The sequence below is a fragment of the Phasianus colchicus genome, chromosome 4 (assembly GCF_987193195.1).
Source record: "Phasianus colchicus chromosome 4, bPhaCol1.hap1.1, whole genome shotgun sequence".
NCBI lineage: Eukaryota > Metazoa > Chordata > Aves > Galliformes > Phasianidae > Phasianus > Phasianus colchicus.
Window position 1 is genome coordinate 63,570,630 of NC_143439.1, and position 15,528 is coordinate 63,586,157.

General features: G+C 35.1%; 1 protein-coding gene across 6 annotated transcripts in view; it reads right to left on the reverse strand.

The window, feature by feature from the left end:
- GRK4 (G protein-coupled receptor kinase 4) overlaps positions 1-15,528 on the reverse strand; it is a 36,402-nt gene that overhangs the window by 7,822 nt on the left and 13,052 nt on the right. For all 6 annotated transcript variants that reach the window (XM_031588315.2, XM_090139731.1, XM_090139730.1 and 3 more), the window contains 10 exons: positions 15,345-15,457; positions 11,998-12,075; positions 10,774-10,874; positions 9,427-9,519; positions 8,866-8,929; positions 7,991-8,131; positions 7,432-7,622; positions 3,348-3,385; positions 1,273-1,362; positions 683-891 (listed from right to left, as the gene is read on the reverse strand). In XM_031588315.2, the coding sequence (XP_031444175.1) occupies positions 683-891; positions 1,273-1,362; positions 3,348-3,385; positions 7,432-7,622; positions 7,991-8,131; positions 8,866-8,929; positions 9,427-9,519; positions 10,774-10,874; positions 11,998-12,075; positions 15,345-15,457 (1,118 nt within the window). The remainder of the gene's footprint in view (positions 1-682; positions 892-1,272; positions 1,363-3,347; positions 3,386-7,431; positions 7,623-7,990; positions 8,132-8,865; positions 8,930-9,426; positions 9,520-10,773; positions 10,875-11,997; positions 12,076-15,344; positions 15,458-15,528) is intronic.

A 15,528-nucleotide genomic window follows, 5' to 3' on the forward strand; every position in this document is an offset into this window, starting at 1 on the left:
TTTCAGAAGATGAACTGTATTGTGGTATCAAAATGAACTGGAAATTCAAATTACAACATTGTAGACAAAAGAATCCCTTGTTACTTTTTCTGACAGTAAAGACCAGACCAAAAGTTGTATGAAATTATTTTAATTGATGCCACATTGAATAGTTTTTGCAGTAGGTTCTACTTTCAGGAAAAACAATAGAAAAAATGTATATCTGTATAAGTAATTTATTTATTCTGCATAAGGTAGTAAAGAAGCTTTTAAAGCTTTCTGTATAGGTGCACTCCTTAATAAATTTAAGAGTATAGAAGATTAAAAATACCTGATGTCTTAAACAGGCTCTTTTAGAGAAGGAAGGTTGTGTACAACTCTGCAATTTCTCTACATCCAGTATCAAAGCTGCACCTCTATGATCACACGTGGTCTAAGAAATGCTGCATTTTTCATTCACGTGAGAGAAACCAATTTATGCTGCCTCCCTTAAGTTTTAAAAAGTTAAGAATTATCAAAATTTGATAAAATAAACAAGTCATGGATTGTCAGAAATGTCCACTTGAACCGAAGAAAGATTTTGGTACTCTCACTACACTTCAATCCAGCTTCGAAAAAATTCAATAGAAGACTAAAATAAAGAGTTCATCTCTAAAAAAGGATTAGAAATTTAATTTTCAAACCTCTACGTCTCTTCACCCACCATCCTGCAAATGGATTTTGCCTCCTCAGAGAACTTGTCTGAATACGTTTCTTGGTCCTCCTTTACTCTCCGGTCAATCTCATCCCGTTTGACCCTTTCCTTATGTTTCCTGAATGGCGACTGTCCTTCAATCATTTCATAAATTAAGCAACCAAGACCCCACCAATCTGGGCTGAACGTATATTTTTCGTTTTTGAGCACTTCTGGAGCTACAAAAATAGACAAAAAACAATAATTTAATTAATAATCTTTTGGTTCTGTACAAAATGTCCTTAAGCAATCCCTTTTTTCTCAAAGAAATGTTAATTCCTACACTGAATACTATGTGCATCCAACAGAAGCATGTAAGTGTTTTAATACTTAAGACCAGAAGAAATTAGGTGTTTTCTTAAAAGTTCTATCTAAAGCTATAGTTCCCAAAGTCAACTTTTCCCATTTATTAAGAAACTTTATAACTGAGTACCAACATCTTCCGCCATGTATTAAAATCTTTCTTCGCAGAACCAGTGTAGCTCTTTGACAAGTCATTCACATATTTGTTTAATCAAACTTGCTGGTAAAACCTAACAAGCAAAGGATATTTCACATACCCATGTAACCAACAGTGCCAACTCGTCCTCTGACCGTTTCTCCTTCTGGAATCTGCACAGCTAATCCAAGATCTGAAATTCTAATATGTCCTGTTCACATTAAGATAAAAGATAAAATAAGATTTTATCTTAAATTAAGATAAAAGCAAATAATAAAATATCACTTTTATAATAAGAAATTTCTCTTGCACACCTCAAAAAACACCTAAATCATCAAAATATTCATATATCTCATAGAACTAAGCTTCTTTAACTAGAAAGAAGTCCCCTGTCCCCTTCCCCCGCCTCTCCCCCCACTTTTTTAAACATGTAACAGAAGAGAAGTACCAAAGGTCACATATACACACACAAAAAAACATTAAGTACTCTATTCCTAGCTTTGGCATTGGCTGCAACTCTAGTATAAAAAGAAAATAACATCTGCTTATATGGAGTTCTTTATGTACACAATAGGGATTTTTATTTTTCCATTTTTTATTCCCCTCTACAAAAATCTAACTTTTCTAACAAAACATCAGAATTTAATCCATTTATTTCCAATGAGGAAACTGTAGCCTATACTATAGTATCAGGTTTTCCCACAACGAAGTTCCCTAATAATGCTAAGTGCAAGTAATAGGCTACTTTTCTTTCTGCATAGGAGTAGGGACAGAAATTCCTAACCAGAACCTACTCAGAATTGTTGATGTTACAACATGCCAGAGTCAGTCCAGACTGTTCAAGGATTTTTTGTTTATTTTGTATTTTTGTTTGGTTTTATTTCTGGTCTTGAAAGCTTCCTAGATACTGCATCACCCCTTTAGGTAGCCTGTTCAAACGCTTGACATTCATTTGCACACGTTTTCTTTGTCATTCTAAAAGCACTGCAGCATCAGCGTTAGTTATTATTAGCATATTAATTTCTTTTTTATATATGCTAGACAATCATGGTGCAGGGAAAGAGTAGAAAAACTTAAGTGCCACTTTTTATGCTGGTTAGAAATAATTAAATGCTCCTGAGCAGTAAATGCTGTTTTAAATAGATGCTCTTCTGTTCCCCAACATCTGATGAACCCCTTTGTCAAGTGCAGGATCTGAGCTCCTGAAGCAATTTTCTAATTAACCTCCTCTGCTCTCTGGAACAAGATCAGAATATCCCTGCCAGAAAGAAAGCATTCTAGTGCAGTCCTGTACAGCTACATTTTTCCTCAAAGAAACCAGCCACTTTTGCTAGACGTTGCTGGAGAGAAGAATTAAAGAATGCATTTGATGTGTACTAAAGCTTTAGCTGTTGCAAAGTGACTTCTCTCAAGCATCTTCTTTTTCAGAAGTTTATCAGTCAGAACACGCTGACTTTAAAGACTAAAAATAAATCCTGTGTTGATGACTCCAAAACCAGTTTTTCCTTTAACTGAACTACTCAGCAATTACAAGATCAAACTGGTAATATTCAGCCACAGCTTAAAAGAAGGTAATTGCTGCACATGTTCTACATGTTCAAAAGATTTTGGTAAGTTTAATACAAAATCATTAAAAAACATTGATTTGGCTTCTGGGAAAAAAAAGGAAAAATATATTTTTTCATACTGATTTGACTCTCTCAAGCCACATCTACACTAGCAACCATCAAAACTTCTGTTTTTGTTGAAGTTTTGTTGAAACAAACACACCTCAGATTTCTTTCTTCTTTATTGCTTAACATCATATTTTACTCTTTAGGTGCAACTCTGACTTCAAAGCTAATAAGTTATGTAGTAAGATAAACAAAAGACAAATAAAAAGAAATCCAGCTAAGTTTTAGTCATATTAAATCAAAGGAAAGGGAGAAGGGCCAACAAAAGCAAAAAGGTCATTATGAGAGGAGAAAAGGACCCCTTTGACATTACATGTAATTTCTCACTCTCCTAACCCCAGTATTTTTTCACATTCTCTAAGAAATAGGGACAGTTTTAATTTAGTAATGAAAATACACTAGACTTAATATTTGCCACTCAAGTCCCACCTATTATGAAGATACACTGTGCAAGAAATTAAAGACATTAAAAAGTATGATGTGTAATTCCTAATTTCAAAATTAATTTCAATTATTTACTTACCACAGTCGTCAAGGAGTATATTTTCAGGCTTCAGATCTCTATAAATTAAAATGAATAAAAGTGTTAATTATACAGAGGGCAAGACTATCACTTATCATGAAATATAACTGAAGCAATATAGGACTTCTGATAATGATTCTGATTAAGGAGATTTTTCCAGCTCATACCTACATAAAAAAAAAAAAAGCTGCAAACAAACAGTATAACTACAGAACTCTTAAGTCCCCTAAATCTTTATCCTATTTAGGCTAAAATAGCAATTTCACAGATGAGAGTCTCTAGATAACACTAACATCTTTACACTAATTAGCAACTTACACCCAGCTTGTGCTCACAAGTTGAAGAGCTTTCTCCTGAGCATATCAGCCATGCAACTTCACAAGTTAAAACAAGCCAGTACTTGCTGCAGTTTGATGCTCTACTCAAACAGAGTTTGTTTCTTTTGGACATGCAGCTTCACTAGAAACATTCTTCAGCTATTAAATGGCAGCAAAAATCAGGAAAGAGTTAAAGAGGCATTAATTTTTTTTTTAATGTTAAAATTGTGCCCCTACAGATGCTGAAACAGATGCTCTTCATGTACAACTACAACAAGATAAGGCACTAGTATAAAAAGCAGGAAACAATGAATAACTTAAAAGAAATAATTTTAGGATCATTCTAGCATTTACATTAAAAATGAGAGGAAAACATACAAACATTTCTTCAAATCTGTATTACTTTTTCTCTCCAGATATTGCTAAATTCATGCTCTAAGGTATGTGAATTTGTGTTAATTACTTCATAAAATAAACATACAAAGGAGTCTTTCCTATAAATCTGTAAGTCTGAACAGTCCCTATAATGGAACCTTCATTTCACATCAGATACAAGTTTATAATATCAGGGAAATCAGGAGATACTGAGGTTAAAAGAAAAACAAACAATAAAACATCTCAAATTTTAGGCAGAAACGAGTCTACTCATTTCTGCCTAAACACACAATGCACATTCAGATGAGTTCAAGTAAGATTTTAAAATTTCCATCCAGTTCCCAGAAATCTGATTAAAATCTAATCTAAAACATAATACATAGAGAAACATCTTAATCAAAGCTAATTCTGTTCTTTAATCCATCAACAGTCAATATTAGAACTTACTATAGCTAGAATTCTAGTTATGTAACACAATTAGTTTCTAGGCCTAACAGTTAACAAGAAGTAAGACTCTGAAACTGTCAAGAATTTAGCTATCAATTCTAGCTTTGGGATGCATTGGGGCATCATCTTTCTCCCTCTTCTTTTCTTTCTTCCACTATGAGACAAGCCAAAGTTTCTGTGGAAATACACAGGTTTTGGTCCTGTAGTGGACAACAGACTACCTCAACTGAAAAGCAAGCTCAGAATGAGAGCCAAAAACAATTCTAGAAACAGGAGCATCAGCTTTCCTCTTATAAAGCGGACAGAGGCTTTATGACTGCAATCTTCACAAAACAAAGGTGCAACAAATGTTGAAAACAGACTGAAAAATATATATATTTTAAATTGAAGCAAGCAAGCACTGCTCTGTTTTTGCTACAGCTTACACCAACACACAAATACCTTTTTTGCTTCCCACTCTGGCTCATGCAAATCCTAATTTCGATCTACCTATTATCAAACATTTCATGTAACGGATTAACAACTCTGCTGTTCTTGTTTCTGTGTTTACTTACATTTCTGATGTCAGCAACACATGGCCAGTTACAGATAGTTTCACAAGCTAACACAAAACATGTAAACTGGCTCCATTCCTACAAGGCAGAACAGGGCCCTCCTTCCAGATCTGCACCTGTTCTTTTAATCCAGTGGGAACTCCACTCACAGAATGGCACAGCCAGCTCCAGGGTAGTAAGGACAGCTCTGATAGCACTGCTGATATTGAGTAGTAGCTTTTGTACTGACATGTGACCCATATTCTAAAAACTGTTTTAAAAGAGAAGAAAGATAGGCCTGGCTTTTGCACATTGAGGCATTTTGCTACTGATGGCAACACGTGCCAAATATAACAGAATTTAACATGACAGCCTTACATTAAAACTGCCATTCTAGAACTGAACAAACTAACAAGATGGATTTTAGTTTCATCTACTGATACCTGCTTGCAATGAGGATTTTTATTTCAGAAGTTCTGAATTTCCCTTCTTCCACTGCCTTTACAGTATGCTTAACTGTGAAAATATATCTTGTGATTATCCAGATATGTTCAATAACAGAATTAACTGCTTTAACAGTTTATGCTATTTACTCTCAGAGATAGTTTCATTTAAGACTCCTTCTTTAAAGCTAGAGAATGAATACTGTAATAAGTTCCATGATCTTGTAAGTATTAAATATTTATAAAACAGCATGAATAGAAAACTCCTCGCTCCAGAAAACAAATATTAGTTACCTTAATAGGAGAACAAACGGCAGTATCAATGAAAATATACCTCAGGTGGTTCTGTCCCCCACAGCATTATGACTCCAGGTTACCAGAATTTTATTCTAAAGAAATTGTAATTATGGCCAATTTTTCCAACCCTGTTAGTTCATCAATCATACAAAGTCACTGTACCGATTCCTAAATGCACTGCATTTAAGACACTTACAGAGAATTTCGATCACGTAAGATATCACTGCCATTAGTGATATCTAGAGTATTTCTATGATCCTTTTTCAGTTTGTGATTATAAAAACGTAGAACACAATGTTCCTAAATAGATTATAGAAAAAGAAATAAATGAGGCAAAAAATCTAGATCAGCATGAAAAAACTACTTTTAGCAAAGAAGAAAAAACAAGACTGTTTTGCATGAAGTTGGTCATTCTTTATTAATAAGATTAGAGCAAAAACAGTTCTACAGAGAACATACAATTATCCAAACATTTTCTAATTTTAGTCCTCAAGTGCATTTGAGCTGTCATGGTATAACCAGAGTCACCTTTAATCTGTTTACATTTTGGGCAGGAACCCCCCCAGTATGTTCTATACCTAATTGTTTAAGTAATGACATAATGTCTTCAGGTATTATGATTAAATTTAAGCCCTTTCTTTTTCCCCCTGACAATACAGTTTATTCAGTTGGTAACACCTGCACTGTCTCTTTGTCCTTCACTATGAGATGAGGACTAAAAAAGAATTCTTTTCTTATTAAGATGCAATTTCATTCAGGAGTTGCTTGTGAAACTGCTTTTCTGCTTCCTCAATTTGTAGCAGCCCATACAGATTTCTAATAATTGGAAATTAGTTACATAATAGCACGAAAAAAGGGACACATCTTGACTCCGAGGCCACTCCAAAGTAAGCAGTTACAGATGATGCTAGGATTCAACATGTGTTTGATTATCTAGTATGCAAATTGTTAACAAGTCGAACACAAGGGCTGTGGGTTTAGGTTTTGGTTTTTAAACAATTACTTGTTTTCACTTGGGAAACACGGAACAACCTACTTGTAGCTGATTCACATAAGAACAATGAGCAAAACCAAGACTCTTAAATTTACCCTCTCTTCCCTCTTGCCAAAACACACTGCACATCACTGCAAGGTTGGCCAAACTCTTTAGGGAACAATGCATAAACAGCCTGATTTATTCTGTGGTTCTGCCACTTTCCAAGAGACTGACTGCTGTGTAGGTATGTTAATTTTCCATACTGGGGATAGAAAAGGCTCACTACATTATCATTATGCAAGATTGTAACTTTTTTACCCCTTTGCATACCAAGCAAGGCAGCAAAGGACTTCAGTCTCCTCCTGTGAACACCTACTTTAGAGTGAACATGCAATGCCATGTTCCCAAAATGTATTTATTTATTTGTATTGATAATTAATTTGGTTTATAATTTTCTATCACTTCGCAATTGTTTTCATGTTTTAGGATATATCAAGTATCAGGACTGGAATAAACAGTAAGATGACAAATAATATTAGTTATTCTGAAGGACACGTCAAAAAGACTATTACAATTTTTTCCTTCTTTTACAACGAAGTTAAAGTACAAACTCATTTTAACAGAAAATAATTTGCATGTTCAATGCTGAACAGACATGGTGATGCCAACATATGAGTTACTGAAGATTGTACTGACCTGTAAACAATTCTCTCCTTCTGCAAATCCTCCAGACCACAGCACAGTTCTGCAGCATAGAAAATAGCCCTTTCTTCATCAAAGCCAGGATTTCCCATGTTATATATGTGAAACTTCAAATCCCCTCCATTCATTATGGTTAACACTAAACACAGGGCATCTTTTGTCTCGTATGTATAGGATAAACTAACCTAAAAAGAACACAGAGGGAGATGATGACCATTATTCGCTCTAACTCCAATACAATTCTCAGTTCCTTTTTCCAATATAAGCAAAATTGGAAGTCACTTAAAACAAATATGAATAAACCAGCAAAACAGAGAGCTGTTACTGCCCAGTAAGATTACACTTTGAGAAGTCCACCTACAAAAACTCTGCACAGAACTGTTCACGATCACACACAACACATTCTGGTTATTACACCAATCATTTATCTTTGCAGTCACACATTCTCAAAATTAATTACAAAATGTCATGCCCATAAGCCCCTGAAAAGACTGAAACTGGGCAAACAATGCCATACAAACTCACAAGAACAAGATTAAAAGTAGATACTTACTACAAACCTACTATTGACTTTTTCCAGAATTCTTTTTTCATTTAGAGCCATGGATTCTCCTTTCCTCTTCTTTATTCTCTTTTTTTCTAGCTTCTTACAAGCATACATTTTTCCTGTTGCACGTACTTGACAAGCACACACCTAGAAAGGAGATGGAAAGCATGTAAGAGACATTAACTTTATGCATACATATATACACACACACCAAAATTTATTCTGCTTTTTTTCCCCAAGCTTTTAAACGATCTCGGAAAAATAAGGGGTCTGTAAGTATCTATAAAGTACTTTCACCCACAAAACAACTTAAGAGGATCACAAAAGCTGTAACAGAAGTGGGAAAGAAAAGAGGTTACACAGGAGCCAACTCATTTTGCTGAAGTTCAGTAAAACTGCAGATCTTGTGTTGATGAAACTCTTAACTGTGGAAACTGCAGGACAGAGGACTAACATCCACATCATATTCAAGCAGAAGAAAGGTTAGTTTAGCAATCATCCTATCCCTTCAAATCAGAGATACATTTGTAACATTTAGAAAAAAAACAGTGCCTTATAAACAGAATGAAATAAATCTAGAATTTCACATTGAGTTCAGTAACTCATAATTACTAAGTAGGAACAAAACTATGCTCTCATCACCAATTAAATTAAAAATTTTAAACAGAAGGAATTATTGCAACAGTCTGGGAAGTCCCCTCCAACTTTATGCATGACCTACAATATTGAGACTAGCACATTAAAACAAAATGTTTCGGATTGATGACAGTTCACTAGTTGACATCAAAATTTATATTGTTAGAGACAAGAGTTAAAAAATCTGCTTTTCCTCTCTATTAACCTTTAAGGATGGCCTCAGAGAAAAATGCCTCTGTACTCACCTCTCCAAATCCACCTTTGCCAAGTACTCGGTAATGCCTAAATGTGTGTTTGGTTACTGGTTGTCTGATAAGAAAGAAACAAATAATGCAACAAGAATTATAAGAATCTGCAGACCCCTTTTCACCCCAACATCTGTCTTCAATTTGTCCTTCCTGTTCTTTAACATCTGGCTGAATAACAGTTGCCTTCACCTCACGAAGATAGCATATAATAAATTGAATTCAAAATGAGAGGGGTTGTCTGACTGGAAATATGGGTTCCCTTCTGTAAGTAAATACTAATTAAACCAAATACAGGGCTAAACACTAAGAGGAGTTCCCAGGACTGGTATTCCACTACACACTTGACAATAAATTGCATTTACTTTATACAAATTCACTGCATAAAGACTCTTGAACAGATACTTCAGTTAGAGCATCAACTCTTCCATTGTCCCATCAGAGTCATCCTTGAATCTTGTCTTTCAGATCATGATTTTTCTAGCGGGAATTGTGTAACAAGCAGAACAGTTCAGAAAGCCAAACAGATTTATAATATCAAAATTATTAAAGTACACTTACTTCTCCAGCCATTTCCACTGTAAAAACCGGGAAAAATACACACTTTCCTGGTAAGCTTCAAAAGGTCTCCTGCTTAGGTATTCATGGACAATTCTAGCAACAGGAAAATAAATTCAAACTTGCACTGAAAAACTGATGATCAACATAATCAAAGTAGCAGTAGGCAGAAAGACTGTCACTGCACTTACTAATGGTTTTAACCTAGATTTCTCAAAGTGAGCTGCAATCATAGGAAACTATTCCATGCCAGACACTAGTAAATACCAAAATAACTGCTACATACAATAATCAGTAAGTTTAACCACTGTATTCATGTTATTTGTCTTCAAGCCCATATAAACATCAGCCAACCAGCAGCTAGACAATGCAATTATGACCCAACAATATGACCTCTGAAAGGTATTTACAGGAAACGATCTACAAGATTTTGTATGTCCTTTGGAATTGGATAAGTGAAGTTTCGCTCTATGGTTCACTCAAACCCGAATTTCATACATCTTTATTGCTCCCCTCTTAAACTAAGCACACCATGGTAATTAGGAACACAAGTCATTCAAACCATATGAGACATTTACTGGACAGTGGAAAGGGAAAGACAGATCTTCCATTTGAGACATGTTTTAGTAGGTGTTCTGACACATCCCTTTCAATCTTATAATCTCAGGTGGTTATAAAGCACACTTATTTTTGTTGCCACGGTGATGACCCAAGCAGTGACAAAACATGTTGTAAGCCTCCAGACGTGATCAAGCATGCCTTGAAAAACCAGTAATATTAGAAACATGAAGGCTTTCAGAAGACATGCAACACTGGTAAACAGGTATCATTCCTCCAAGAAAAGCCTTCACTACTGCTGCATGATTTCAGAACAAAGCCTGTGTGTGATAACTATCATACTCAATCCTCTAATCAGTCATGTTAGGGGAAGAATAATTAACCTGTTTTCCAGAACCATGAATTGTCTAACACTATTCACAAACCCTTCATGCGCCAATTTTCAACTTCATTCTTTAAGTGCCTTCATCATGGAAGACAGCACACTCAAATGTAAAATATATAATGATGAAATACCATTCTAACTTAAAGAATACTTACTTGTTAACTGATAAAATAGCATTAGATCTTCAAGAGACTTAAGCAAAAATAATGTTAGGAAAAAACTCATAAAGAAGTATATGAATAATTTACAAAGGAAACTCAGTCCTTTTAATGAATCTGTTTCAAATTTCTCACCTACGCTCGTGTCAGAGAGACACTTCTGGGAGTAATAATTTCACCTTTCATCTGTCTCAGGAACACAAATTTACCTTGTGATACTAAAACATGGTACTATGCATTTTAACCTACCTAGTACAATCCACAAAAAGATCTTTAGAAGGGTTCTCTTCCAGTCTTGCTTTACATTCATTTACTGTTTCCTGAGGTATTTCTGGCAAGTGCGCTGCAGACTTAACATAATTTAAAAAAACAGTAAATAAAAAAAAGCAACAATAAAAGCAATATTGTAATTAGTAGAATGAGTAAAAGTTCTGCTCCAGGAAAAGAAAAGGAATGTTTTGGCTAACAAGGAAACTAAGAAAGTCAACTTCTTTTTTGTCCCCCAGTTAAGAACTGCAATAACATTCAATGTATTTCTGTTTCAATAACCTGAGAAACAAGTTTGGCTCTAATACAACAACTTTCTTTTTCTTTTGATAGATCTACCACCACAAAAGTAAGCTACCTATTGGCTTTGGAAGGATGGAAAAGAGAGAAAAACACCCAGTCTGGGACATGATTTCAAACCAACCCAAAATGTTTTTCACCAAAACAGCAGGTGATTTGTGGTAGTCCCAAAGAAACTACTTGAGGGGATAATGGTAAACATGGAATCTGCTTTAAAAACAGCAAAAAAGGTATTAATGTGGGGCAAGGCCTTTTCAAGAGGGCCAAAGCAAGTGAAGATGCAGAAGAAATTAAGATAGAAAGCAAATGTGCTATTACATATCAACAGAAAAGCCTCCATCATACATAAGAGAACAGACCCTTAAAAAAATCTGATTTAGTATATGCTAAAAATTAGATCTGAATGATCTCCATGCAAGAAGACACACAGAATGTTCTAGAAAAAAAAACCACATCATCTGACTTTGTGATGACCTGTAGCAATTCTGAAAATTTGCAGTAATCCAACAATCATTGAAAAATAAAATAAAAATTCTAAGAATTCCAAAAATTGCTAATTGTCACGTCCTTCCTTAAACTAAAGAAAACCTCTAGCTAGGTTGTTAAATAAGCATTTTTCAGACGCTGAACAGGTTTGCTGTATGTTTAAAAAAATACATATTTACTTGACAGCAGTATTTTAATTTGAAAAATATAGGAGTAAGTCATAATGGCAATAATTGTAAAAGCAGGGACCAGTCAAGGTTTCAACTCAAGCTGGTAAGTTTCACAATTTCAGAAAGCCAAAGATCAGACTAATGAAAATTAAATTTACTAACAAGCAACACAACTATTTAGGTGTGTAACTTGTCAGAAGTTTCCAGTACATTCACAACATATCTGATGCATATCTCACAATATACTGACCCCGTTAGTGAAGTAGGTCTCCAAGACTTTCAGTCCGCAGTCTATGCGCTTTTCATCTGAAGTTACCTCATATTCTGCCTATGGGAATAGAATAACATTATGTTTAGTGTCTTCTACATTATGCTAGGTAAATTTTATCACGAATAAGAAAAGCTACCAGTATAATGGGAAATAAAGGATCCCATTATATTTATTCCATAGATAACTAATTTAGAAAGAAAATATCAAACATACTAGTACTGAAAATCTACAAGGACTGGCAACTAATAATAATTTTAAGGAATAATCTAGAAGCATACATCAGAAGTTACAACATTTAAAGATAACAAAATCTTAGGAAAGATTAATTGAAACATAACAATCTCAAACAGCAACCTGTGTTAGCTTGGTAGGCTGATCCAACTCAAAGATTTCAGATCTCTAAATGTGAAAGCATGCACATAAGAGCAAAGAAAATACAGCAGGCATCCAGAATGGAGGACTGCATCACACATAGCCACAGTTTATTAGGACACTCATTAAAAATCAACAACCATTAAAAGCCTCAGAGTAAGTCTCAAGTGATTGACCTAATTAGTGAAGAAGAAGTAATATCTGTTTTTAAAGCATCCATAAAGTAAAAATGACAGTTCAAGAACAAATAAACACCATACTGGAAATAAAAGAATCCTTCAACTCCATTTCTGCAATCAATCAGCTAACCCACACTACTCACTATAAAGCCATCAGCATCACTGTCTGATGAGACATTATGGTATCAGCCAATTCAACACAACATTTGAATCCACAAAAACTACAAGCCAATGGTTTTGCTACTTGAACTCCAGAACATTCAAGTCTAATGGTAAGGAATTCTTCAACTACCAAACAAGCTTAATTTTTCTGACCTGCTACCCAGCCACAGCACTTACCACTTTTAACATTTTCAGTTACGCCAATACTGTTGAAAGACTTCCATGTTTTATGAAATGAAATGTTTTAAACTTGATATTGTAATTTAAAAGGAAGTTTAAGAGACTTGTCAGCTAACCTCTGTTAATCACACAGCTTGAGAGGGAAGTTTGAGTTGCTATTCCATTCTTATTCATACTTGAGTAACCCTGTCCCCAGCTAGTGAAATGAGTCACTTAATGATTGGATAACTAATTCTCCCTTTGAATTCGTTAGCTTTATTTAACGATTTCACAACCCTTCTTTCTGGGAAGCCACAAGCTTACTCCAGACTTCAAGGTCACACCTTCCCAAGAGTTAAAGCTTACCAATCTTAGTACTCAAAGCATGTAGACCAAATACCACTTTAATTTTGTCATTTTGGCCTCCTAAAATAAACGTGCACCTGAAATCATATGGCTTCATACAAGAGAATGGAGAATACAAGTCCAGAAAATAAAATGAGGCCATTTCAGGGATCATCCGGAAGAGATAGGAGGCACTACATCTCACTTTCTTGACCGAGAGCACAGGCTAGCTTTCAGATCATGAGACTCAGATTAGAGGTTATCTTAGCTCTTCTGAGACTTCTCTTTTCAGTGATTCCCAAGTGTTCTTCTTCACAATGATTTGTCAAATGGAAGTTTGAAAAAGGAAAAGCAAATCACAAAGTCATCCCTTACATCAAATTATCTCAGCCATGTCAGACTTCATTAAATTCACTGAAGCATTACAATCCACAGGCACATTAAAACTACTCTAAATATTAAATTAGTGTAAAACACAATTACTTCTTTGAAACAATTTCACCTGAAAAAATGGCATCTGCTAAGCAAAGACAATCATGCCTTACAGACATCACATTTATTTCCCTTTTATACTGTTTTTTCTGTATATGCTGTTTAAGATTCTATTACACCTTACATAAGCAACTTCTAGGGATGAAAAGCACGTACAGAAGTTGTAACAATAATGCTACATCCACATTTGTCAGTGCTCTCCCCACTGTGTGCTGTCCATCAAAGGATCTTGTTTAAGTTCACCTAACAATACTTAGCTCCACTGTTCTGGACTACATTTAATTCATTCTATACCGTTGAGAGATTGGTCTCTGGAATTTGGTGCTAGAAACTGTTGCTAAGAGTCACAAAATGATGGTGAAACGTGCCTGGAATATAAGCCTAATTGCTCAAAGATTCATTGATCAGAGGAAAACGGTTACTACTGTCAGTCATCATGCAGAATGAAAATATTTTTTTACTTTATTGGAATAAACATTGTTTGGGATTCCATAAAAGAAAATGGATGCCAAATGATCACAAATAGAAGGTAATTCTTCTCCTCATTTCACACCAAAAGTTTCTTTAAGCTGACCAACTGTGAAGGAAAAAGGGAGATGTGGAGAAGTTGGGGCATGGTAATAATCTCAGGTGCTTCCTTACATGCTGCATCTTTCAGGATCATCTCACATTCTAAGAGCATAAATTGTTACGTATCTAAGCAGCAGTATAACCCTACTTCTATCTTCTTCAATCATTTAGTCCCTGAACATAAATTAGAACAAAAACGAGAGAGAAAGTTGTTATTTTGACAGCAATCTCAATTTCATATTCTATTTCACAGGCCTTGGATTAACTCTGAGGGAGAAGAACAGAATAAATGCTCTGATCTGCTATACACTCTTCTCCTAAGGACAGTTGTATATGCATATACTCTTCTCATTGTGTTCTCCTGGATGTAGTTTGAGATCGTGTTTTGTTTTGACCAAATATGGTTGTGGGCATACTTCCTCTTTCCCCTCATTCTTTACAGTTAGATACCATGATGCAGACGTATCAAGCCAAAACACTTCCTTTTCCCTTGCTCTCTAGAATTTGATTTCCCTCCTTCCACAGTTCCCCAGATACCCATCTCCATATATTTTTACAATTAGAAATGTCTGACCAGTCTTGGGCTTCCATGGCAGTAGCAACATTTTCAAGTCTGCATAACATAAGTTACACTTATTGTAAACACATCCTTTCAGGTTCAAGATGACAACAGCATGATCCCATCATGCCTTGTGCTCTGACCATGCCAAAACCGCAGAGATTTTAGAGCAAACAATTTCCTTTCTGCTGGGTCACTTTTCTCAGCTGTCTCTCCCTTCTTGAGCATCACCAGACTACTTTCTGGTGGTGCAGACTGACAAACAGAAGACCTTGATGCTGTATAAGCATCAGATAGATAACACTGACGTGTGTCTTACCAACAATGTTTTGGTCACAAATCCAAAACATACGGTCTAAAGCTACTACAAAAATAAATCAATTCTATCTCATCTAAAATTCATACAAAAATTCAAACTTTATGTCCAAAAAAACCCCCAAGACCAACCACCAAACTTTTATATCCATGTTTAAGTTCTCATTGCTTACCACTGCATCCAGAAATTCAATGCATCTTTTCAATTCCGGTCTGGAATCACAAAACTGTCTGAAGAGGAGTCTTCCTATCGGCTGTTTGTCACAAAGCTGGTTATAATCTTTTTCTGAGAAAAAGATGAGAAATAAATATGTTTATCTTTTCCCATAGCAAGATCTTACTCTCATAGCAATGACA